At 37.4% G+C, this 24,248-nt stretch overlaps 2 protein-coding genes across 2 annotated transcripts; one reads left to right on the top strand and one right to left on the bottom strand.

The window, feature by feature from the left end:
* The first annotated feature begins 11,063 nt into the window (after positions 1-11,063).
* Positions 11,064-17,526, top strand: LOC107783937 (uncharacterized). Its single transcript, XM_016604961.2, has 3 exons — positions 11,064-11,467; positions 12,069-12,284; positions 17,275-17,526. Exons 1-3 carry the CDS (start codon positions 11,231-11,233, stop codon positions 17,341-17,343), a joined length of 522 nt encoding a protein of 173 aa, XP_016460447.1. The 5' UTR covers positions 11,064-11,230; the 3' UTR covers positions 17,344-17,526.
* A 949-nt stretch (positions 17,527-18,475) lies between these two features.
* Positions 18,476-22,560, bottom strand: LOC107783936 (G-type lectin S-receptor-like serine/threonine-protein kinase SD1-29). Its single transcript, XM_016604960.2, has 7 exons — positions 21,155-22,560; positions 20,785-20,901; positions 20,448-20,638; positions 20,148-20,358; positions 19,641-19,875; positions 19,365-19,515; positions 18,476-19,028 (listed from the first exon to the last, which is right to left on the bottom strand). The coding sequence occupies exons 1-7, from the start codon at positions 22,524-22,526 to the stop codon at positions 18,723-18,725; spliced, it is 2,583 nt and encodes an 860-aa protein (XP_016460446.2). The 5' UTR covers positions 22,527-22,560; the 3' UTR covers positions 18,476-18,722.
* Positions 22,561-24,248: the final 1,688 nt, after the last annotated feature.

Genomic DNA, 24,248 nt, shown 5'->3' with positions numbered 1-24,248 from the left:
CAATCCAAATACCCTCTAAATTTTTTAATTTATAGTTTAAGCTTAAAAGTCACTTAAAATAAGTTTATCCAAATGGATTCTTAGTTTCCTGACTTCTTTTTCTTTTTCCTTTTCGCATAGAGCCAGAGCAGTTCGCGTCCTTTTGGGTTTGGGCTGCTATGAAATTAAAAAAGCCCTTTGGTTTTTTCGGTAGAAATGGCGGTAGGTAGTCAATCTAAAGGATTGTTATCTAATAATTAGTCAGTAAGTCCTAAATTTTATTTTTTCGATTCAAATTTTTAGGACAAAAATATATTGAATTGTCTTAAAGTTAAAATTTTTAATTTAAAATTTCAGAATAAAAATAAGTATGAGCTAATCTCTAAATAGCATCCTAAGAATAGCTATACGTGCACTTGCCCATTTTTTCGCCTAAATAATATTTACCTTTATCAGAAAACATTTATTCTTTTTCCGATAATCTTATTTCATCTCAGTATTAAATAAGCATATAGGAGTAATTTAATTTCATATCATATCAGCGTGAAGTAATTAAGCATATTATTGGGCATAATAATATATTCGAAAATGTTTCTTCTTTAATTAATTTTTTGCAATATCATAGTTCCTGCAGTAACTTATTTAGTATGTTAATTTTGATGATTGAGTTAGACTTTGACCGCTGTTAGAACGAAAGTAGTAACGTAAACCAGCCTAAATATCTTTAACTTCTCTTCTTTTTTTCCGAATTTTGATGACAAGACAATTGTCTCGTTTGCACTGAGAATTTGGAGATGGGTTGAAGGAGTCTGTAACCAAAATATTAATTTTTTGGACTCAAAGCATCAAAATATGTAAAAAAAAAGAGGACGAAAAAACATAATTGTCCAATATTTTAAAATATTCTACAAAGTTTTAGTTACTTGATTAACATTTGCGGCAACTATTTATTTGCAATCATAACATAATCCAGCTGGTTTCCGATATTCCCATCGCCCTGACGCTCCTCCAAGCGAAAATCGCGTTTCAGAAACCCAAGCCTTTAGTTGCTAATTTAATGCTCAACATATGATTTTTATCTTTCCTTTCTCTTCTATGAATGATTTTGTATTAACTATGGTTTTACTGGTACTTTATCTCTCTCTCAATAACTATTTGGTGGAATAAATAATTTTTTATTGGTATATATGAATGCTTGTATAACGATTAACATTATAAATATTATATACATTTTATATAATTGGTATAATATATTAAATAACTATTTATTAAATATATTATGAAGTGTATATTAAAATATTTTTATTGGTATAATATTATATTATTTTGATAAATATAATACATAATTTTTTTCAAAATAAATATACACAATGTATATTTGGAGTATTAATATAATAATTCAATATATATATATATATATATATATATATATATATATGAAATATATTTTTAAATATATACAAAATATATTTATAATAATCCGACCGGTCGTTCTGAGCTTTAACGCATCATTCGGCGGTTTGAGGCCATAAGTAGCTTCACTTCAGGTATTATGACTTGTACGTGTGGTCGGAATTGAATTTCGGGAAGCTCAGAGTTGATTCGGATGAAAAATTCTAATTTCGGAAGCTTTGAGTTGGAAGAATTGACTAAGGCTTGACTTTTGAATAAACGACCTCGAAATCGGGATTTGAAGGTTCCAACAAGTTCGTATGATGATTTTGGACTTGAGCATATGTTCGGGTTGAGTATCGGATGGTCCAGTAGCATTTCGGCGCCTATTATGGAAGGTTGGAATTTTTGAGAGTTTAAGAACTTCATAAGTTTGAGTTGAAGTGGACCTTGGTGTTATAGATGTCCGTTTGGGGTTCCGAGTCTTGGAATGACTTCGCTATGTCATTTATGACTCGTGTGCGAAATTTAAAGTTATTCCGGATTGATTTGGTACGTTTCGGCACAAGATGTAAAATTTGGAAATTTGAAATTTATAAGTTGATTCGAGGCGCAATTCGTAATTTCGACGTTGTTTGGCGTGATTTGAGGCCTCGACTAAGTTCGTATGCTGTTTTAGGACTTGTTGGTATATTTGGTTGAGGTCCCGGAGAGCTCGGGTGGATTCCGGATGGTTAAAGGATCAAATTTGGACTTGAAGCATTTGCTGGAATTCTGCCTTCTGGTGCAATCGCACCTACGGAATTTTGCTCGCAGGTGCGAGCTCGCAGAAGCGGCCAGGCGTGACTGAGGCAGTGGTCACAGAAGCGGGTAGGTGGACCGCAGAAGCGGAGTCGCACCTGCGACGGGTCGATCGCAGAAACGAAAAGTGAGAGGGAGGACTGCTTCGCAGAAGCGGCAGTGTTGCCGCAGAAACGAGTTCGCAAAATCGGACCTTTTGTCCGTAGAAGCGAGGGAAGCCGCAGAAGCGAAGGGGAGCATCGCATCTGCGAGAGCGCATATGCGGCCAAGTGTATTGCAGTTGCAAAAACACTGGCAGTGTTAAAAATAGAAGGGTTCCGATATTTTTGTCATTTTGGAGTTTAAACACTCGGCTGGGGGCAATTTCTCAGAGAGAATTCACGGGAATCTTGAGGTAACTCACTTGTGACCATTTTAGTTGATAATATTGAATTATCATCGAGTATTCCGACTGGATTACGTGTTTTTGAGGTGTAATTCGAGAATTTGGGCCTAGAAATTTCAAAATAAGAATTTAAGATTTGGAGGTCGAGTTGATGTCGGGATTTGGTAAATTTGGTATGGTTGGACTCGTGGTTGAATGGGCGTTAATATTTTGTAAAACAATTTGGGTCCCGAGACGTGAGCCCGGATCGACGTTTTGTAGCAATTTTTTAATTCTTTTCTAAAGTCTTAGTTTTTTTATTTAAATAAGTTGCTTATTAGTCATATTTATAGTATGTAATTGTTCTAGCTAGATTCGAGCCAATCGGAGTTGGAAAAATCGAGGGAAAGACCTTCTTATTGATTGATTGAGCAAGGTTTGAGGTAAGTGACTTGTCTAACCTTGTGTGAGAGAAATTCTCCTTATGATTTGGTACTGTTATGGTAAATTGCAATACGTGAAGGCCAAGTACGCGAGGTGACGAGTGCGTACTCGGGCTAAAATATTGAAAATACGGTTTTTGCTAAATAGTTCCTTTTTATTCCCTTAATTGAGTTACTCTAGCACATGTAGCCATTTTGTTTAGCCTAATGTCACATGTCTATGTGCCTTATCTCTTACTTGTAATTTGTGCAACATGTTTAGTTGAATTACCTATTTTCTTGATTTCGTATTTATTATTTAACTGTAGGATTCCTTGTTGTAATTTCATTGTTCCAATTGTTATGTGTTAATTTCGTGATTTTTGGTTGAGATGACTGTTTGGTTATGGCACGAGGTTTCTGCCGTGCGAAGTGTTATTATGGCACAAGGTTTCTATCGTGCGGTTATCATTGTTTGCACGAGATTTCTGTAACGACCCGACCCATCGTTTTGAGTATTATAACCTTGTTTCCCCATTTACTACTCAATTTATGCTTTACATTTGTTATGTGACTTGCCGGGGGTAATTGGTTCGGGTCCGGTGAGACTTTTGAATGACTTGGAACACCAAGTTCCAAGGTTTCGAAATTCAATTGAAAAGGTTGACCAGATGTTGACGTATATGTAGTGATACGGAAAGTTTTGCTAAGGAAATTAAGTTTTTTTTATGGTGTTGAGGTAGATCAAATAGTACAAAGATTGTAGAAATTTCTCGCGGCGAGCTTGCGAGCCGCGGCTCAGACTTTTTGAGTTGAACAATGCACCAGGAAGTAAAGAAAAATTTTTAGCAGAAAAATATGTTTCTGCGATCCATTATGCGACCGCATAATCACTCTGCGGGCCGCAAAATGGCCGCAGAAGTGAGGCGGAAGAAGGCCAGTTTGGATAAAATCTGCGGTCGACTATGCGACCGCATAACTGTTATGCGGTCACTATGCGACCGCAGAACAGGTATGCGGGCCGCATAGTGACCGCATACACAAACAGATGTCTGCCAGTTTTGGACACCGATTATGCGACCGGTATGCGGTCTGCATAACCATATATGCAACTGCAACACCTGTTCTGGAGCTTTATTTTTCTGATTTTATAAACCCGACCTTATTTTTATAAAATACTATTGGGGGTCATTTTGAAGGGTTTCATCTGATATTTTAGAGAGAGGTGAGAGCATTTTAGAGAGAGAAAGTGAAGACTTAGTCATTTATCCATCAATTTCTTGTTCAAGGTTTGAAGATTTCACAAGGATCTTGCTAGGGCTTCAAAGAGGTAAGAATTTCTTTCCTCAATTCTTCACTTTCAGGTTTGGAGTAAAGAAGGGTGATTTATAATATGATTCTTGGGTGTAAGAGTATTATGTATACATACCAATAAGGTTATGGAAAGATTGTTACTTCTAGCTCAGCCCGAAGTCCTTTTGCTTCTCCTTCTCTGTGCTCACTGAGAAGCTTGAAGGCATCTTTCTCCTCAGTAACCCCTCAGATTTCGACTTCGTACCGGCTCAGCTCCCCTCGGGATCGGAGAAACACCTCGTGATGAAGCACAAAAGCCTACACAAATAGAAAGAAGGAATTATACAAGGAAAAAAATATAAGTATGAAAATACAAGTATCAACAATAAGAAAATGAACTTACCCGATTCACGGCATGTTGAGCTTCGTTGAAAAGACAAGAAACTCCCACCTCGCCCGAGCTCTTCTTCGGAGCCTCCAAATCACTCAGACCGGTGGCATCTTCTACCCTAACAAAATAACCACGGAAAGGATCTTCCTCTCTATGGGCTCCCTCCCCGTGACAAGTCTCTACGACCTGAGCATCACGTATCATCGACTGTGAAAATAAAGGAAACGATGGGGTATCCCCGATCTCTATTGCCCCAAGTAGGTTTTTAGGACGCCGCCTCTATCTTGACAAGCCTCAAGCCCGGTTTTTGCATCGGTATCTACCGCCTCTTCAACGGTCCCTTCGCCCCGAGGTAAAGCATCTTCGATTCTCCTCGGCCCGGGAACTTGGGCCGGAGTCTCCTCCTCAACCTCATCGAGCCTGGACGGAGCAGTATCAGCCCCCACCAGTCCCAAAGTTTTCTGAATATCGGTGCCAGCTCATGCACGGGCCACCAGCCCAGAACCACCTTCTTCTTCTTCTTCTTCTTCTTCTTCTTCTTCTTCTTCTTCTTCTTCTTCTTCTTCTTCTTCTTCTTCTTCTTCTTCTTCTTCCCTTAATCTTTGGACTGACTCCATAGTCCGTGGGATTGTGCTCCCCTTGGGTTTACGAGCCGCTCTCTTCTTAGGTTTTTGACCCTCGGAGTTCGAGGCCCTTTTTCTCATAATCACCATCGCCGGTTTCGAGACAGGTGGTAAAGCTTTTTCATCACTGGACAAGGGTCTCATAGCCGCATCCTTTCCGAGACCTACAAAAGGAGAAAGTAAATAAACTCATACTTGAGAAAAAAATGCTTGAACGATAGGCAAATCGGTAAGCCAAGAAGAAAGTTTACCATGAGTATGAGCCTCCCACCGGCCCTTTGACAAATCACGCCATGCGCGCTCGGCGTATGTTGACGTCGAAACCAGGCTCTTGGCCCAGTTCTCGAGATGGGGAACCGCACCCAGCATCCAAGCAACGGTTGCGTCGAGAAAAAACACTAATAAGGAAAGATGAAGAAGTAAAAACAACAAAAACTAAAAACGGGATCATACTTATGATTCATATTCCATTTCTCAGGAAATGGCATACTCTCAACCGAGATTAGGTCCGAGGTCTTCACCCGAATAAACTGGCCCATCCATCCCCGATCTTTGTCTTCATCTATACTCGAGGTGAACGCCTTGGTAGCCCGGCGTTGAAGCTTTATCATCCCACCTCGGTAGAGCCGAGGGCTATATAATCTTACGAGGTGGTCGAGGGTGAAAGGAAGCCCGTCGATTTTGCCCATAAAGAAACGGAGCAGTATCACAATCCTCCAGAAATAAGGGTGAATTTGGCCAAGACCCAGCATGAAAGGATAAGTGTAAACACTCAGGTACCCTTCCACGTGGGTAGTGATCGCTTCCTCCGGTGCCGCTATCACAACCTCTTTGTTTTTCCAATTGCAATCTTTCTTCACTAGATCGAGAAGACTTTTGGGTATCGAGCATATATATCTCGATAACGGCTCGCATCGACCAGCAACCGATGAGGGTTTCTCGACCTTAAAGTCAGAATCAATAACACACACCCCGAGAATAAGTTCTTCAAGGCGTGGCTCCACCACTAGTTTCTCGCCGGCCGGCCGAGATGAGGAAGCAACCTTTTTTTGCTGAACGGTTTTAAATGTTTTTGCCATTTAGTTTTTGTGAACAAAGGAGAATGGAGATTGAAGTATTTGGTATTTTAAGAAGAATAAGCAAAGAAATTTGAAAACCTGGAAATAGAGAGCTTTGGAGAAGGCAAAGAACTATGAAGATAGGAATGAAAAATATTTGAAAGTAAAAGTTTGGAATGACGAGGAAAGTAGCTATTTATTGGTTTCACAACGACAATTCAAAACCGGTAGTGGCCGACCATGGACTGGCGCGCATTTAATGCCTTGGCAACTGGACCGACGGGACGTTTGTCGCATACGTCACAATCGGGTTCGTCGATGATATCATCATTCACCAAGTCGAATTTCGGAAATTCATATCGTTTCTCGTCATCTTCTTTCCGAGAAACGATGGGACTATCTGTATATGGTCAAAATCGAGTCTGCCCTTCGTATGAATAATCGAGATTGGAACACGATGGTCCAAGGTTCATCATTGTAATATCAAGCCATGATACGAAGTTAGGTTGTCAAGCTCGAGACCCAGAGACCGATCAATACCGAGACTGGCCAAGATCGAGACCGAGTCAAGATCGAGCTCGAGACCTAGAGACCGATCAGTACCGAAATCGGCCAAGATCGAGACCGAGTCAAGGTCGAGCTCGAGACCAGAGACCGGCCGAGATTGAGATCGGCCAAGATCGAGATCGAGCCAAGAAACAAAAAAGACACTATAGCCGCATTTGGGGAGAGAATCTCGGCGTAAATCATGGCTTGACTCAAAGAAAAACTAATTTATTAATCTTTCATGGGATCCCCACTATGTATTTTTAATTGTATCCAAAAGTAGGATTCCCCCACTATATTAAGAGTGATTATCATCTGTACAAAGGGACATTCATTGATTCAAACATTCATTCTGAGATATACAGAAAAGAGAGCAAATATTATGTTTTTTGGCTTTTGATATTTAGTGATATTATTTTTTCTATCAATTGCTCTTCACTCAGTTTGGAGGTGATAAACTTGAAGGCTTAGGCCAACTAGTTCATTCGGTTTGTATTCATTTCTTTTATAACTAATTTCGATATTTATTTATATATTTTTCGCAATTTGTATCAATTTATATCACGTATCCTTAGAACTATGTATAAATTTAACTCTATTCGTTTTTCGGGTAAACAATTACATATACGAGGGAGTTTTTGGAATACTGGCTTGAGCACCTTTTTTCCTTTAACTGGAGTCTCAAATGTAAGAGACTTTATTTATCTTACAGATTTTAACAAAATAGTTTATGAACTAACAAAAGAATTCCCATAACCATATCTTTTCGGTGCACGCCAAAAAGATTTTCCGGTCGCAACGCATCTAGTATGTGAATAACACCGCACTCCAACTTCAACCGTTTTTTATGTTTCTTAATTATTTCATTCACTAAATCAGTAACAATATCGGAACTCTTTATTCTATTTTTCAAGGAAAACTGTTTTCGTAATCACAAATCAAATACCTTCCTACTGTTATAAAGTAATCAATATATTACATATCTTACATTTCGTGTCTCACAAACACTATGAAAACACAATCTTATTAGAGGCGGATCTAAAATTTTACTTCTATTAGTTCAGTATTTAAAGTTATGGGTTTAATATCTACTATTTATGTAATTTTACTGATTGTTTACACATAAATTTATACTCTGCGTCGAAAGTACTGAATTTAGTTGAACCCAGTAATTCTATGTTGCATCCGCCCCTGAATCTTATAATGTTCAGAAATCAAAACCATAAAACATATCTTAAAATAAGGAAAATGAAAAGAAAAATGAGTTGCAATCGAAATGGCAATTGGGCATGAGTAAATTCTTAAATCTTGACACATACAAAAGAAAATTGATTAGCAAGATTCACTTGCGTTCCGGAAGAGTATATTTTTAGCTGTTCTTACAAATAATTGTCAATAAAATATATATTATTTGTATGTATATAATATAAAAAAAAATTATGTAAATTTTATATAATTTTCGGCTAGCAAATACAAATAATTTTTAACTATGGGCCAGTTTTGTATTTTAAACCTTTAGACAACGCCACCCACTAGGCCCTGTAAGTGGATTAGGCAGGATTTTCTGTAAGTGACATTGATTTATTATCACAACCCAATTTGTATATAATTTTAATCTAGGACTGTGAGTACAAGGTTTTATTTTTTTACCCCAACTTTATTATATATTTAATGTTCTTTTGGTTGAACATTATCTAATGATACCCTTTATATGATGAATAATGATGTCTCCTTCTCTGACCCCACTTTCTTTCTACCAAATCTTCCGTGTTATTTGAAAGCAAGTCTCGGTGTAACTGGTAACAGTTACAGTCATGTGACAAGGAGGTCACAGGTTCAAACCGTGAAAATAACTTCTTACAGAAATGCAAGGTAAAATTGCTTACAATAGACCTTTATGGTCCGGTCCTTTCTCAGACCCCGCGCATAACGGGAACTTAGTGCACCGGGTTGCACTCTTCCGTGTTATTTATTACAAATTGAACAATCCACGAGTGGCTTAGAGTTGAGTTGAACTAGTAATTTTGAAAATCTTTCAAAGGGTGGAGGATGCGCAAGTTAGGCCAACATCCTTTAGAACAACTTGCTAGCTTGAAAATGGCAGTTATTGAAGTTTGCAAATCCAAATTCTTTCGTGATTCACTCTCTTTCTTATTTGTGCAAAGAAAAGGAAGAAGACGGACAAGTGGTAGTAGAACAAACACATAAGAAGCGGAGAAGAAGAAGCGAATGTCTGTTTTTAAGTTATGATTGTTTTTAATGCTGATTATATTTCAAGATTAGCTCTAAAAGTGGATATTCATGAAGATCAACCCAAGTTCGGCCAACATCCATCAAGTGCTAATTAGATACGACCAAATCGCAAAAATTTCACGAAAAACCTATTTGGACACTCACATTTAACTTATAACTAATTTTTACAACAACAAACCCAGTAGTTTTTTACGAGTGGGTCTGGGGAGGGTAAAATGTACGCAGCCTTACTCCTATCCCTGGAAGGGCAGAGATGTTGTTTTCGATAGACCCTCTTCCAGAGAACGACTGAAAAAGAAAAGGTAATTGTAACAAGTAGGAATAACAGCAAGATGAAATAAGATCGAATCCAAGAATGCAGTCAAACTCTAGGTAGTAATAGCCATCTATGAATAAAAGATAACATACTAACACTAATACTAGCGAACTGAGTAAGACAAAGAGAAACGCTCGATTACCTACTAACTTTCTACCCTAATTTTTGACCTTCACACCCTCCTGTCTAGGGCCACGTCCTCAGTTAGCTCCAGCGGCGCCATGTCCCGCCTAATAACCTCTCCCCAAGACTTCTTAGACCTACCTCTACTCCTCCTTCTGCCCACCGAGGCTAACCGCTCACACCTTCTAACTGGGGCTTCTATACTTTTCTAAACATGCCCGAACTATCTCAACCTCGCCTCCCGCATCTTATCCTCCGCAGGGGCCACTCCCACCTTTTCCCGAATAACTTCATTCCTAATCTTATCCAACTGGGTATGCCCACACATCCACCTCAACATCCTCATCTCAGCTACTTTTAGCTTCTGGGTATGAGAGTTCTTGACCGGCCAACACTCTACTCCATACAACATAGTCGGTCTAACTACAACCTTGTAAAACTTACCTTTGAGTCTCAGCGGCACATTCTTATCACACAAGACATCGGAAGCGAGCCTCCACTTCATCTATCCTGCTCCGATACGATGTGTGACATCTTAATCAATCTCCCCGTTACCTTGTATTATAGATCCAAGATACTTGAAACTACCTCTCTTGGGGATATGACTTGCGTAAGCCTCACCTCCATATCCACTTCTTGGGTACCGTTACTGAACTTGCACTCCATGTACTCCGTCTTGGTCCTGCTCAACTTGAAACCTTTAGACTCTAGGGCCTGCCTCCAAACCTCCAGCCTCTCATTAACACTACCCCGCGCTTCGTCAATTAAAACTATGTCACCAGCAAATAACATACACCAAATCTAAATCTTTGGCGAAAATCTAAATTTCGAATAGTGATTGTTTTTGTGTGATTCATTTAACAATAACAGGTGATGACATTAGAAATTTTTTGCTTGGACTACATATTTTGTCAAATCTTCATGTTTTGTGGCAACCGGCAAGTAGTTCATTTAACAGTAGCAAGCGATCAAGGTCTATGTTTTCGTTTTAGCCTTGGTCTTTTATAGGTCAACTGAAGAGCAACTAATTTACTTAACTTCAAATGCCTGATGTTATTGAATTATGTCAACTTCAAATAATTTTTTTTGAAGTTTCCGGATTATTAGGCCAAATTTTTAAAAAATGTCTGATGTTTAGCCTTGCCAATGCCAAACTTCAGTAAAACAAAAGTTTTGCGTTGCCACGGCCACAACTTCAGCAAACGATGTCCGAAGTTTGCCTTGATAAAGCTACTCTGAGGCAAAAATTGTCCGAAATAACTAAACTTTATACATACTATAACTTTTATAATTTTAGTCCCGTATGTTTGTTATTGGTCCAAAGTGGATAAATTTGCCAAAACATTTCAACCTTAGCTGCACTTTAAACAACGATCCCAAAATCGGATATTTATTTGTGCACTTCGCCCGAACAAATGATTAGCCCAATATCCATAGTGCTAGTTGGGCTAACCAAACTCGCCGACTGTAACCATATTTTACTACAAATCCAATCCGCACGTAATTCCAAACTCTTTCCATTCAACGTGGCTAGCCCGCAATTCCTTTTTCCGGTAACACAGAATTACAGATTCTCTCTCTCTTTCAGATTGACTCAACTTCAGACACAGAGTTTAAGAGTACGAAATACTAAACAAATTTACACACATAGGAGTATATCATTTTGGAAATGAAGGATGACGAATCCATACCAGTATCTACGCCTACAACACATTCGAAGATTTCCACATCTGATGCCTCAATATTCGGTCGCCGTCGGTACAAGTTTTGGGCATTAGCCGCTATTCTTTTGCTAGCATTTTGGTCAATGTTTACTGGTACTGTTACTCTCCGATGGTCCGCCGGCAACCTCAACGGTCTCTCCGATTACTTCAACCTTCCTCTCTCCGATGATCTCGACGTCATCGTACGTTTACTATGCCCTATACTTTTACTTTTTGTAAATTATGTCATCCATTATTATTCAATTTTGACTATGTTTTTCAATGCAGTGAAAGGTGTCAAAAATATATACACGATCATGTCACTTAATAGTTAATTAATTACATGTAAATCTTCTGATAACATTAATCGGTAATTTAGTAAAAGAAGGTAATTAACGTGCTATCACATGTTAAAATTCATTCATAGTGTACAAACTATTTACATTTTCAGTTTAGAAAATATTTATACAGTCGGATCACTTACTGGGTAATACAGGTAAATCTTTTGATAATCTAGTAAAAATGGTTACTAACCTGCTATTATAGGTTAAAACCCACTGATACTTTTAAAAAACAGTATGTATGTAACTTAACTTCTTTTTTTTCCTTTTCATTTTGATATGAGAAGAATTGCAAATTTTTAATTTAAAAACGAGGAATTAATCTAGTTCGATTTATCTAGGAGAATTAGTTAAATTGATTATTCATAAGCTAAAATTGTTAAATATATTTTGGATGCAGGGGGTAAATTATAATAGTGTTTGATTTGATTCTTTGAGAAAATGATTTGATCTTATTTGGTAGGAAATGGAAGAGAGGGAGAAGTTGGTGAAGCATATGTGGGATGTGTATACTAATACTCCTCGGATCAGATTGCCTAAGTTTTGGCAGGAGGCATTCGAGGCAGCCTATGAGGAGTTAACCAGCGACCTTGCTGATATTCGAGAGGCTGCTATCTCTGAGATCTCTAAGATGTCTCTCCGATTTGTTCATATGGAGCCGCCACCTCTGCATTCATTGGTTAGCTCGCTCGCTCTCTCTCTCTCTCTCTCTCTCTCTCTCTCTCTCTCTCTCTCTCTCTCTCTCTCTCTCTCTCTCTCTCTCTCTCTCTCTCTCTCTCTCTCTCTCTCCAATTATTTGCTGTATTCTACATGTGCCTGTTGATCCCGCAATTTAACCTTTTGTTTAGGCCATCTGGGAATTGTTTCTTTCTTAGTTTTCGAGAACCCTCCAGTTTGTTATAATTATAAAGTATAGGAATGAAGCGGACCCAAATGGAGTGTAGTGGATGTAGAGGATTCATGTAACTGACCGAACTAATTTAGGATTGAGTCATAGTAGTAGCAGTTGTGGTGCTTGGGAATTGATCTTATTGCAGATTGGTGTTTTTCAAGGAGAAGTTGCGAATCAAAGTTCAGGAATTAATTGAGTGCCTCTTGTTCACTGAAAGTTGTTTCCTTTATGTTATGGCTTCTGAGCATGCCACTTTGAATAGTTAGTAACAGTCCTTATAACCTGAGCTGCTGTTATATGAGGATATAATAAGTTTCAACAAGAATCAGTTTGTGGAAGCTAACATCGAATATACATGACTTGCAAACAGCCTTGCATGATAAAAATTAGATCTTGTAGGATTTTGAGTGCATAGGTTATAGAGTATTCGGTGCAAGTGCAAGTATCCAGTATAATATAGGTAAATATTCAAAAGGCACCGAAATATTTCAGGTAAGCTGCATCTGCACCACAGGACTTTGTCTTGTGGAGCTGTTGGTGCCTGGTGGAACTTGATCCTTTGTGCAAATGCATTTACACATCAAGAAAATGGTTGAAATATTACTATTAATTTGAACGTTGTTCTCAATTTGCCTCACAAATTTGACCTTATTTGTCTCTAGTTTGATTTGTTATGTTAATTGTCCATTTACTCGAGATGCTTTCTTGTGAGATAGAAAAGTGGATTTCCCATTAGGAAGAACTTCCTCTTTCCAAAATTGTATAATTTGGTGACTTTTCTTGTCTATTAAAAGAATAACGTTTTATTGAGTTACTATTATATTTTGTTAGGGTTTATATGTTATTTAGAAGAATTGAAGTTGGTATAGAGATTGCATATAGATTCTAAGTAACAGATAACAGTGTCATCTACGTTAATTTGGCTTTCTAGATGATAAAATTTTCCACATAGAGAAAGAGGTAATTTTTTCAGGACAGACCAAAGGTGAAAGTCAAACAAAGTGAGGAGGTAGTAATATTCTTCTTCTTGCATGTCAATGACAATGTAGGATTGAAGTGCGTAAGAACAGTATACATCTCAACAGTATCACTTCTTCCGAAATTGATCATTTTGAAGGAATAGGAGGGAAAGGAAAGGAATGAAAAAGAAAGGTATTGTACCTTTACCAATCCACATGCTATCTTACTTTTTTTCGTACTCACTCATATTTTCGTGATCATATCTAGTTGACCCTTTTGTAACTCGTTCAGCTCCAGTTACCTTCTAAATTTCCAAAATAGAGCGCTGCTACACTTTCTCATCCTTCTGCTTGACAGAAAAGTTTGTTATCATCCTACATATATATTTATCATGATGCAGATATCGAGTGTGTCTATGTTGGTGCAATCCGTGATGTTAGTGGTCATAAGCCCATCACTTCTAAATTTTACTAAAAGTCTTGATAGGCGTGTAAACATGATTATTTTGCACAAATTTGAGAGGAAGAGAATGGACCCCGTTCCCTTTGTTGGCACAAGACCAATGCCTCAATTTCAAACAAGTTGGAGTCGGCTATATGAATCCTCACTGTCCATATCGCCCGTTTTTGTATGAGTCTTGTTGGCACATGACTCATAAAAAATTTCTTCCTCCCTCATCATTTGACAAAAAATTTCCTCCATCCTCACCATTTGTCATCATGCACACCATATGATAGCAAATAAGAATCCAACATTGATGCCTTGATTGTTGCTGCTATCACAAATCATCAGTACGTGGCATAACCAATTCCAACCAACTTTAGTAGTAAACTGGCATCCACATTAGCACTTACCATCTAAACATTGTATCAGCACATGACACAATACAGAGGCACCAGCTAGATCAACTACTTTCAAGTTCCCAAGTGGAAGGCTGAGTGGTTGATATATAGAAATAACTGCGTGGATCTCGGGTTCGACTCTCATTATGATATTCATTGTGAGTCCATCAGCTCTAGTCTTGGCGGACAAGATTACCTGCACCTCTACTTATGTGTTGTAGCAGACTGTCCTAGGGATTTAGTCGAGGCGCGCGCCCAAGATTTGGCCCGGACATCACTATTTAACAAAAAGCAACTGTTTAGTCCTTTTCCAGCTCTACTTGAGAAATATGTTCCTGTGTTGCATGTTCACCCCTGTATCCAGATTCTATTGGGTGATAGGAGAGTTATGTGGACAGTGAAAATCAGGACCTAGTATATGCTGTAACTGTGATAATGGACTAAATATAAATCCTTTGCTCTCCTTCCATTTCCTATGAGGATAAGATTGTGAAGCTGATTGTTTTCTTATTTAACTTATTTCATGTTTGTTTACAATTTTGTCAAATTACCTGCTTCCTCTCGTAATATATAAACCTGAAGCATTCTCTGATTAAAACAATGAATAGGTATGAAGCATTTTTACTACTTTTATGTGACGACCTGAATTAATGTATAGTGGGAGAATCCGGGCTAATCAAGTAATATGCCTTAAAAAAGCTTTCAGATATTCGAAGCATCATCTCTACCACTTCATTGTAATTATTTGGGTTGTCGTCTAGAAAAAGATTATTCTGAGCTCTGTGCTGAACTGCTGATAAAAGAAGTAATAGGCACCAGTGAAAAAGAAAAATAGGAATTTTCTTTTATGTTGTTCTGTTTTCTCAAAATGGTAGAAACATAATACAAAAAGCGTCAGGAATTCAATATCTATCTTCATGATCTCTCACTGAATTAGTGTTCATCTGTATCCATGAATGTTAGGTGATTTTTTCCCTATTGAAGTTTGTGTTTGGCATGCAAACTTCTCTTCAAAAATTTTCTGCATTTTGAAATTTTGTTTGGCCGGTTATCTCAAAAAAAAAAAAAAGATTAACAAGCAAAAGAAAGTAATTATTTGACCACATTTTTATTTGTTTAAAATTATTCAAAAAGGATTCTCCAAAAAACTTTTCCAGAAATGTGTTTCAATGCCACTGAAGTATTATTAAATCAAAGTCCCTGAGGATTAACACATGGAGTGCAACCTAATTTGGACTTTCCTTTTTGTAATTTTTCTTCGTTTAGTTGAGATTTTTGAAATCCTTCGTCATCTACAAACTTTATTAGTTCAATTGCTTAGTTCTTAAATAGTAATTCAAAGTTTGTCGAGTGAAATACAGTCTGCAACCCTCTGTCTGTCTGTTATGCTTCTTCATGTCTGCGTATTGTTCAGGATTTTTTTTTTTCCGTAACTAATTTTTCTTCATATTTCTAAAATCCTTGGATGATAAAACTAAATTTTCATCTTTTAGCCAGCAGTAACCTTTTATGCTCTGTTATGGAATCTGGATACCTCTTGATTTTTGTTTTACTTAGTGGTCTGTCAGCATTAACAGTTACTATCATTTATTAAACCAAAAATTATCCTCTAGCTGTTCCTGTGCAAAGGCGTGAGGTCTAGCTGTATATTCCATCACTTGTAGGAGTTAATGGCCACTCTTGATTATGATGGTTGAATAGCTCAGTTTGTTCTGTCTTTTCATTTTTATCTTTAAATTGAGAATGCATTTTCTTTTTGATCCAAAGTCTGCCTTGCCTTGCATCCACAATACTCGACTCTACTTTTCTGAGGTGGTTGTTATTCAGTGTAGGACTTAGTCGTCTTTAAGTTAATATACAGTCCGGGCATCAAGAGAAGGAAACAGCTTACCCGCACTCGGTGTTTGCACCAAGCAAATGAATGCAAGACATGTTTCTTGGATATAAATTTTTATCACCTAACTATGCTTAAGTAGTAATATATTTTTAGCTTAATCTGAATCTCTTAAGGTTCAATTGCTTGGTTTGGTGTAAGCACTGGTGCTGATATGTTTCATTCCATCTGCCCCATTGTGAGTTGCAGCTAATTTCTAAGTGTTGCTAGAGTTGCTTATAAGGATGTTGTCATCAAGTGGTGGCATGATACTTATTGCTTCTATATTTCTGTCTTCCTTACATTAGAGAGCTTGGAAATTCATCCGTTCTTGGGATGAAAATCACAAAGGAGTTAGATAAGTATAATATCAACCATTATACTTTTGCTGAATCGTTCTTGGAGTTGCTAAACTGCACTTTTACCAAGTTAACTATTCAAGTTCTGCAAGCAAGCAAATAGTCCACATTCAGAGGAGTTATTATGAATTTTTAAGGGAAAAAGGTATCATTGCCACACTTGTGATCTTTTAAGGATGATACTACTTTCAGGGAGAAACAAAGGAATTTATATCAGGAATTCAGTGATGTAAAGATGTATGTAACTAAATGAGAATAGATCTCCACAACTCCATTTCCATTCTCCTTCTATTCCTCTCTAGTGAACTTTTACCATCCTTAACCCCTATTATCCACCTTGACATATTTAAGTGCAGGATACTTGCAGGGAGAACTTCCTTGTGAGTGCATTTGTCAGATGTAGTAAGACTTGTGGAAAAGGTTACATGATCCTTTTGTCGATCTACTTGTTACTTTATGCTAAATGATCCGTGGTTGATCTTCATGAAGGTCTCTGTGGATTTGTTGCCATGTGCCTATTTAGGTTTGACAGATGAACCAACTGCTGCTTGCTATTACTTTGAAATTTTTTTGTTAGTTTTTTTAGTTAAGATTTATAAATTGATTTTTGGTCAGCTGCTCTTAGTTCTCTCCATAGTCCCTTCAACATGCTCTTTCACCCTTGTTATCCTGCAATTGCTCCTTGAACATTTTCAATCATTGTAATTGACATGCATATGTGATCTTTTCATAAATCATTTCAGGCAGTAAGAGAATCAAGTCAAAAACAAGCCGAGGACAAACCGAGGACTGCAAAAGGAAGTAAGTTATGACTAGAAGAATATCAAGGATCCAAATTTGCGCGGTCGCCACTTATTTATACGAAATATACAAGATGAATGAAAACATACAGCAACCTCCTCTGGTATTTTGACTAAAAGGAGCATTTGCGAACACATTACATTCAGGTTCCTCGCACTTTTGCAACAGAGATAAACATAATTAACTTTTTGATACTTCTACCTCTTTTTTCTCTCTGTACCCATCTCCCCAGTGAAAGCTCATACGAGTGCAGAATTCAACAGTATCATGATTTAATTGATTAATGCAAAGAAAATGGAAGTTACTTCCGAGGTTTTTACATTGGAAGTCCCTTACTAATTCGTTTGTTTTCCACTTGAAATACCCATTACACAAACTGGCAATGGAATAGAAAGATTATATTTAGTTCTTGTGGTGTAACTTTCTCTACATTAGCATCTCAAGTATTTTGTGTAGCACCCAGCCTTATCTTAGGGGTTTTCTTCCTGTATAATTATGTGTTTTTTAGATCGAGTTTTGGATTCTGTTGATGCCCGCGCTATTTGTTTTAACGACGGAATGTTGTTCAGGCCAGCTTTCACGCATCTTTTTCTCTTTGCCTTTTTACCCTTCTGCATTCATTAATCATGCAAAAGGTTCCATTACATGCCTAACTGCTGGCTTTATAATCCTCCTTTCGTCTTGACTACCTGGACCACGTTGAAATTTGAGATGAGATACACATGAACAACTAAACCAAGAAAAATTAGATGTAAAGGGGCTATATCTAGAGCCAAAGTTTATTTTCTTGTCAATTTCGTCTCATATAGTGTATGCCTAAATTATATATTTTCCAAAAGTATTTTTTGCTACCTAACCAAACACTAGAAAATAAATAAGAAACCACTTATTTTCCAAGAAAACATTTTCCAAGGAACACATTTTACTTCACCAAACACACCCTGAGGGTAAAAATTCAGTTCCTCTAGTTTTTGCTTATTCTGGAATCCCTCTGCCCCTGCGCGCTTCTACCCCTCCCATGAGCTTCCGTCCTAGCCAGTTCATTTAGCCAAATCATAGCTTTTCTGCTTAGCACAGAACTATGTGATCTAAATTAGATTATGGCCACAGTTTTCACATTATTATTATTGGATGCAGCAAAGACTCAACGTAAGCATAATGCTGCCCAAGTGGAATCATATTTTGGCTTAAACTTACAAACCAAACATATTGTCATCCATTTGCATCAGTTTGGCTAAGGGCAGTCCTTATGGAGAAAAAAGAAAAAGAGAAGAAGAAAAATGGACTTGATTAGATGAATAAACTAGCTTAAGACAAGCTGTGTACACATAAAGGAGAACGGTATAGTCAATCTTGAAACTCATTCTATAATTCGTATTTTGGTCTTCAGTTATCGCCCATCTGCCACTGATACAGTCATATCATTAACGGACTGAGCTTTGCTGCTTTGTGATTGAAGATCAGAATACAACCATCTTTGAAAGATAAATGTAGGCTGCTTTGGTTGAGGCAGATCCATCTCGCTACTACTTAGCATAAGAACAACAGATGACATTGATGGCCTATCAGCTGCATTGTCTTGGACACAAAGCAGGCCAATATGTATGCATCTCAGTACTGTCACAGGAGAAAATGAGCAGGAAAGTGTTTTATCCATTAAATCTAATGCCTTGCTTTCTGTCAAAAGCTGCCATGCCTGAAATTATTTTAAAATTGGAAATAAGTAGATGGTCTTACAATAACAACAAATCCAGTATAATCTCACAAGTGAGGTCCGGGGATGGTAATGTATGTGCAGACCTTACCCCTACCTTGAAGGTAGAGAGTCTGTTTTCGATAGACCGTCAGCTCAAGGAAAAAGAAAGCAGTAACAAGATAATAAGAAAACGAAGCGAAAGGAATAATATATTGTAATAGAAATCTAATAATAATAATAAAACACAAGACTAACACTAATACCGCTGGTATGGGATAAGTAGATAACCTTGAATACTGAATTTGTTGAAAGAGGTCCGGCTAATTTTGGACTTACATAACTAAGAAGGTTCGAATGCCTGTCGTGGTCATAAAATCCTCTGTTTCTTTTGCCACTAACAATCTCCAGTACCAAAACACCAAAACTGTAGACATCAGATTTCTCAGAGAATAGTCCTCCCATGGCATATTCAGGTGACATATAACCGCTGCAACATATTTGTATAAATATGTGTCAGTATTTGATATTATGGATATTATGAACTATTCATAGTCTAAAGCTACAAGATGAGCGAAAAGAGAAACTTCTGCTTGCAAAATCAAAGGACTTTACAATGTTCCCACAATTCTCTGAGTGTTTAGTTCTTGAGTCACTTGAAAGGTTCTGGCCAACCCGAAATCTGAGATTTTTGGAGTCATATCATCGTCCAAGAGAACGTTGCTTGCCTTCAGATCTCTGTGAATGACCCTTAATGAAGAATCGCGGTGAAGATAAAGAAGCCCTCTAGCAATTCCATGAATCATGTTGAAACGTTTTGGCCAAGAAAGTTCATGGCTTTTTTTTGGATCTAATGATAACAGCACATCAAAAATAGTTATACAATTGAAGAAAGCAATGAAACTCCAAAAAAAAAAAGTGCAGCCTAGTACTAAACTCCCCCTATGCGCGGGTTCCGGGGAAGGGTCGGACCACAAGGGTCTATTGTACGCAGTCTAATCCTGCATTTCTGCAAGAGACTGTTTCTACAGCTCGAGCCCATGGCAACAACTTTACCAGTTATGCCAAGACTCCCCTTCTTCCTTATCATAAGATATATTACTAATTTTTGGAACCACTTACCAAACAACAAAGTGTCTAAGCTTCCATTAGCCATGTACTCATAAACTAGTAACTTCTCTTTCCCATAAACGCAATACGCCAATATTCTAACGAGATTCCTGTGTTGCAGTTTGGAGATTAGCAAGATTTCATTCTTGAACTCTTTAATTCCTTGTCCAGAGTAACTAGATAATCTTTTCACAGCTATTACTTGTCCATCTTCCAGTTTTCCCTGTATGATATCCGCAATGATGGCTTTAGTTTTCACATCAGCAGATGTTATTCGTCTGTAAATCACTCGACAAACAGAACGGGTATTACCTTATAAACAGGTCCAAATCCTCCCGCTCCAATCATATTTATTTCACTGAAATTCTCAGTTGCGATTGCCAACTTAGCAAAATCAACAAACAGTAGTTCTGATGAATCTTTTCGCAATACTTGCTCTTCCCACAAATTGTCCGTAGATGTATCAGCCGGAATGAGGTCTTTAACTCTATTTATTCTATTTCCTGATTTTATTTTGGTTCCACATGTGAGCAGACATTGTAGGTCAAAACTATAATATAAGAAAGCAGTTTAAAAGTTTTATAATGGTACTAGTCTATGTAATTACTATGATCTGCAATAAACTCTTGAAATCACGAGAATAGTTTACCTCTTTGACTTGCTTTCCACCTGTAGAAAATGCATCCAAAGATACCTAGTATGAGAATGCTTGAAACAGTTGTGAAGCCGATGATAAGTTTTGCCTTCCTTTTATCTTCATCTGAAACTGTATTATGTTTTACGGTCAAAACTCTCTATAATATCCTCGTTCTGTTATTTTTTTGGCTGCTGTAGTGAAGTACTGTTATAGAGGACATATATTATAACATAACATAAAACTCAGTTTCAAGAGAAACTTGGCTTTTATAGTGAATGACTATTATATAAGGATGCCGTTATAGAAGGTCTGACTGTACTACAAAAAGGCGACAACATAAAAATTTCAAACATCCGAGCATAATGGTGAGAACTGAATTTACCTAGTTCAGAATAAGCAAGACGAACAAACAAATCCGCACCATCATATGAAAACTGCTGAACATCCATAAGTTCTTCTGCAATCCAAACCATGCAGTTAATTCCATCTGGATATGCGTAGGCTGCACAGGAACAGTTATTCAGGCACCACTCTTTGCAGTTCTGAGAACCATAATCATACAAATATGTGTAGCGATCTGGCAGTTTCATCTCACTCAACTGCAAAAACTTGTCATTTTTGGATCCCTTTGGCGCTATGCCACTTGTAACGATTTCACATACAAGTTTAGTTCGCCTCACACAGCCACCAGTCCAATTTCCTCTACTCCATTCCTCGGTCGACTTTGGTCCAAATCCTGTCAAGCAATTACAGATTGGAGACTTATTCTTATCACAAACACCATAAGGACCACAAGTTCCATAAACATCACACGGATTATCTGGTGCCTCCCATCTGACTTTCCACGCGTTCAGTTCTTCTTCCCATTGCATCATCTGCAATATCCCTGATGGTTTTAGGACCATGATTTTAACATACGAATCGTTAAAAGTATTCAAACTGAGAAAGGCAGATTCCTGTTGCTTATTTGATACTATATTTATACCACTTGCATACCCCTTTTCGTCATCAGGTACGCCTATAAAGTTCCCTCCATCCCACGGGCCACCTCTACAGTAAGGCGTTGAGTGATTAGTCCAAGTGAAGCCTTGAGGTGGCATTTCTACCGAAAGTCCAGCAATAAAATTTCCAGGCGACGGGTCATCTTCAGCTTTCCACGACGATAAGACTAGTTTCACCCTGGTCCTGCTGCTGTATCCTATAACCATTCCTGATAACAAGGTATCACAAGGATAGTTAAAACCATCCCATAAAGATGTTCCAGAGCCAGTATCTTTAAGAATGAATTCCCCTTTGTCTGTTAGCACAGCAATTGTATTGTTAGACTGGACACTAACATTTGTTGACCAAACCGTATTTTGGTTGCCATCTACAATTCTGAGGTTCCCTTCAATTCCAATCTTCAAGATTGCAGCAGAGTCAGAAGCTGGTATTGGATTTTCTTTGTTTGCTACCCATACAATCCTCTTACCAGGAATATTCTTGAACCATATACCGAGATATAGTTTGCTCGAGTTACTTGGATTGAAAAAGCCTAACTCAAATATTTTGCCAGCAGAGACAAGCGTCTGATCCAACGACAATTCTTGTGACTGAGTTAAGGTATCATTTTCAGCAAAAACTTGCCGTAAAAGCATCATTCTAAACATCAGAAACAGAAAAAATACCCATATTTGCCATGCCATTTTCTTTAGTAGCCTGAGCTTCTCTGGAAATTCAAACAATAGGCTTCCTAAAAGTATATGTTCAAACATCCCTTTTGGTTATTCAGTCCCATTTCCTTTCTTTTTCCATAGAAGAGGTTAGGAAAACGTGAATCATTTGACAAATATAGTTTAAGAAATATGTTCAACAACAGTATACCTTGTAGTTTGACATTTTCCTTGTTTAATACTTATTTATTTTGTTTATTTCATTATTTATTGATTGATGATTCATCAATCAGCCCATTGGCTATTAACAAATATATGAAAATGATATTTTTTTTCCCTTGACTTCAAAATCTCTAGTATTATCTAAAGCTATTGTTCATGTCTGCTTTCAGGTCATGAAGAAAGAGAACTAAACTATCCAAGTAGATAGCATATTGTTCTAATATTAAATATCAAAGTCAACATAACTTGAGTATTTACTAATCCAACCGCAAAGTAGATAGCATATTTTTCGTCAATGGTTTAACCATTTGCTATTTGAACCCCACTGATCCATAATAAGGATTCACACCAGGTAGATCTCCATTATTGAGTCCCTTCTAAGCAGGCTCAGGATATGGGCAGCGCATATGACAGACGATCAGGGAATTTTCTTCTTAATAGAGTACCAGACTTCTCACACGGCTATGGCTATATGACCAAAGATCAGGTCTCCGACCAAATGCCAAGTGCCACTACTGAAAGATTCTTTACTCCAATGGTTCTAATCCGAAATATCTAGTTAAGGGTAGAGGCAGGGGCGTAGGCGTAACTACCCTTAGAGAAGGTGGTTCAATCAGTGTTTTAAAAGGTGTTTTCGGGGCGAGGCGCACCAAAAACGCCCCGGGGCGATGGTGTGGGGCGAAAGTCTCAAGAGGCGTACGCCCAACAATTCGGGGCATACGCCTGGGCATTCAGGACGAGTTTTTTTAGTGAGGCGTAAGCCCTAGAGATTTTTTCAAATTAAAACAAAATTTGTTGAATAAATCCTTCATAAATTTTAAAAATTCAGCTTAGTAATTACTCAAAAGTTTTAAAAAGGAACTAAAATGTATTAAATTTAAAAGTCAAGACTTTTTTTATTGATCGAAGCCCCAATTCATGGTCTTTCCCAATTCTTTATCTTGTCCGCTAGTCTACTAATATCTCTCAAAAGCAACGAATATTTAATTTTTTTTTACAAATACAAAGAGAGCTCTATTTTCCTTCATAGCAGCAAGTTCAAAGTTCAAATTGAAAGTTAGTCATCCTTTTTGTTCCTCTATGTAGAAAACTTTATTCTTTTCGACTCAAGTTACTTGAGCTTCTAAGTAGCGTATAATAGATTGTTTTGACTAGTTTTTTGTGGGGATGAAACACATCTATATATATATTTACACACACACATATATATATATATATATGTTTCACATATTTATAGTTTTCTTTATTTTTTATGCAATTTTACTTGTTTATAAATATTTACTGTAATTATATTATTTTATAAAATATTAAAAATCAAATACCTATGGGGCTTACGCCCCGTGCCTCGGGGCTTACACCTCGCTGAGGCATATGTAAAACGTCTCGCCTTACGCTCACGCCTTTTAAAACACTGGGTTCAATTGAATCCTTTTTGCCAGAAAATTACACTATGTAAAAGGTACAAACAAAATTTTTCTGAGATCAAAATTAAATAGGGATATAATTCTCCTATATCCAATAGTTAAAGGGCAAAATTAACCAATCAAAGAGCTTTGCTTTGTTAGCATTACCAAGCGACACTAAATATTAGGACTATTGAAA

The sequence above is a fragment of the Nicotiana tabacum genome, chromosome 14 (genome assembly GCF_000715075.1).
Source record: "Nicotiana tabacum cultivar K326 chromosome 14, ASM71507v2, whole genome shotgun sequence".
Taxonomy (NCBI): Eukaryota; Viridiplantae; Streptophyta; class Magnoliopsida; order Solanales; family Solanaceae; genus Nicotiana; species Nicotiana tabacum.
The sequence above is the reverse complement of the archived record's forward strand: the minus strand, read 5'-3'. Positions and strand labels throughout refer to the sequence as shown.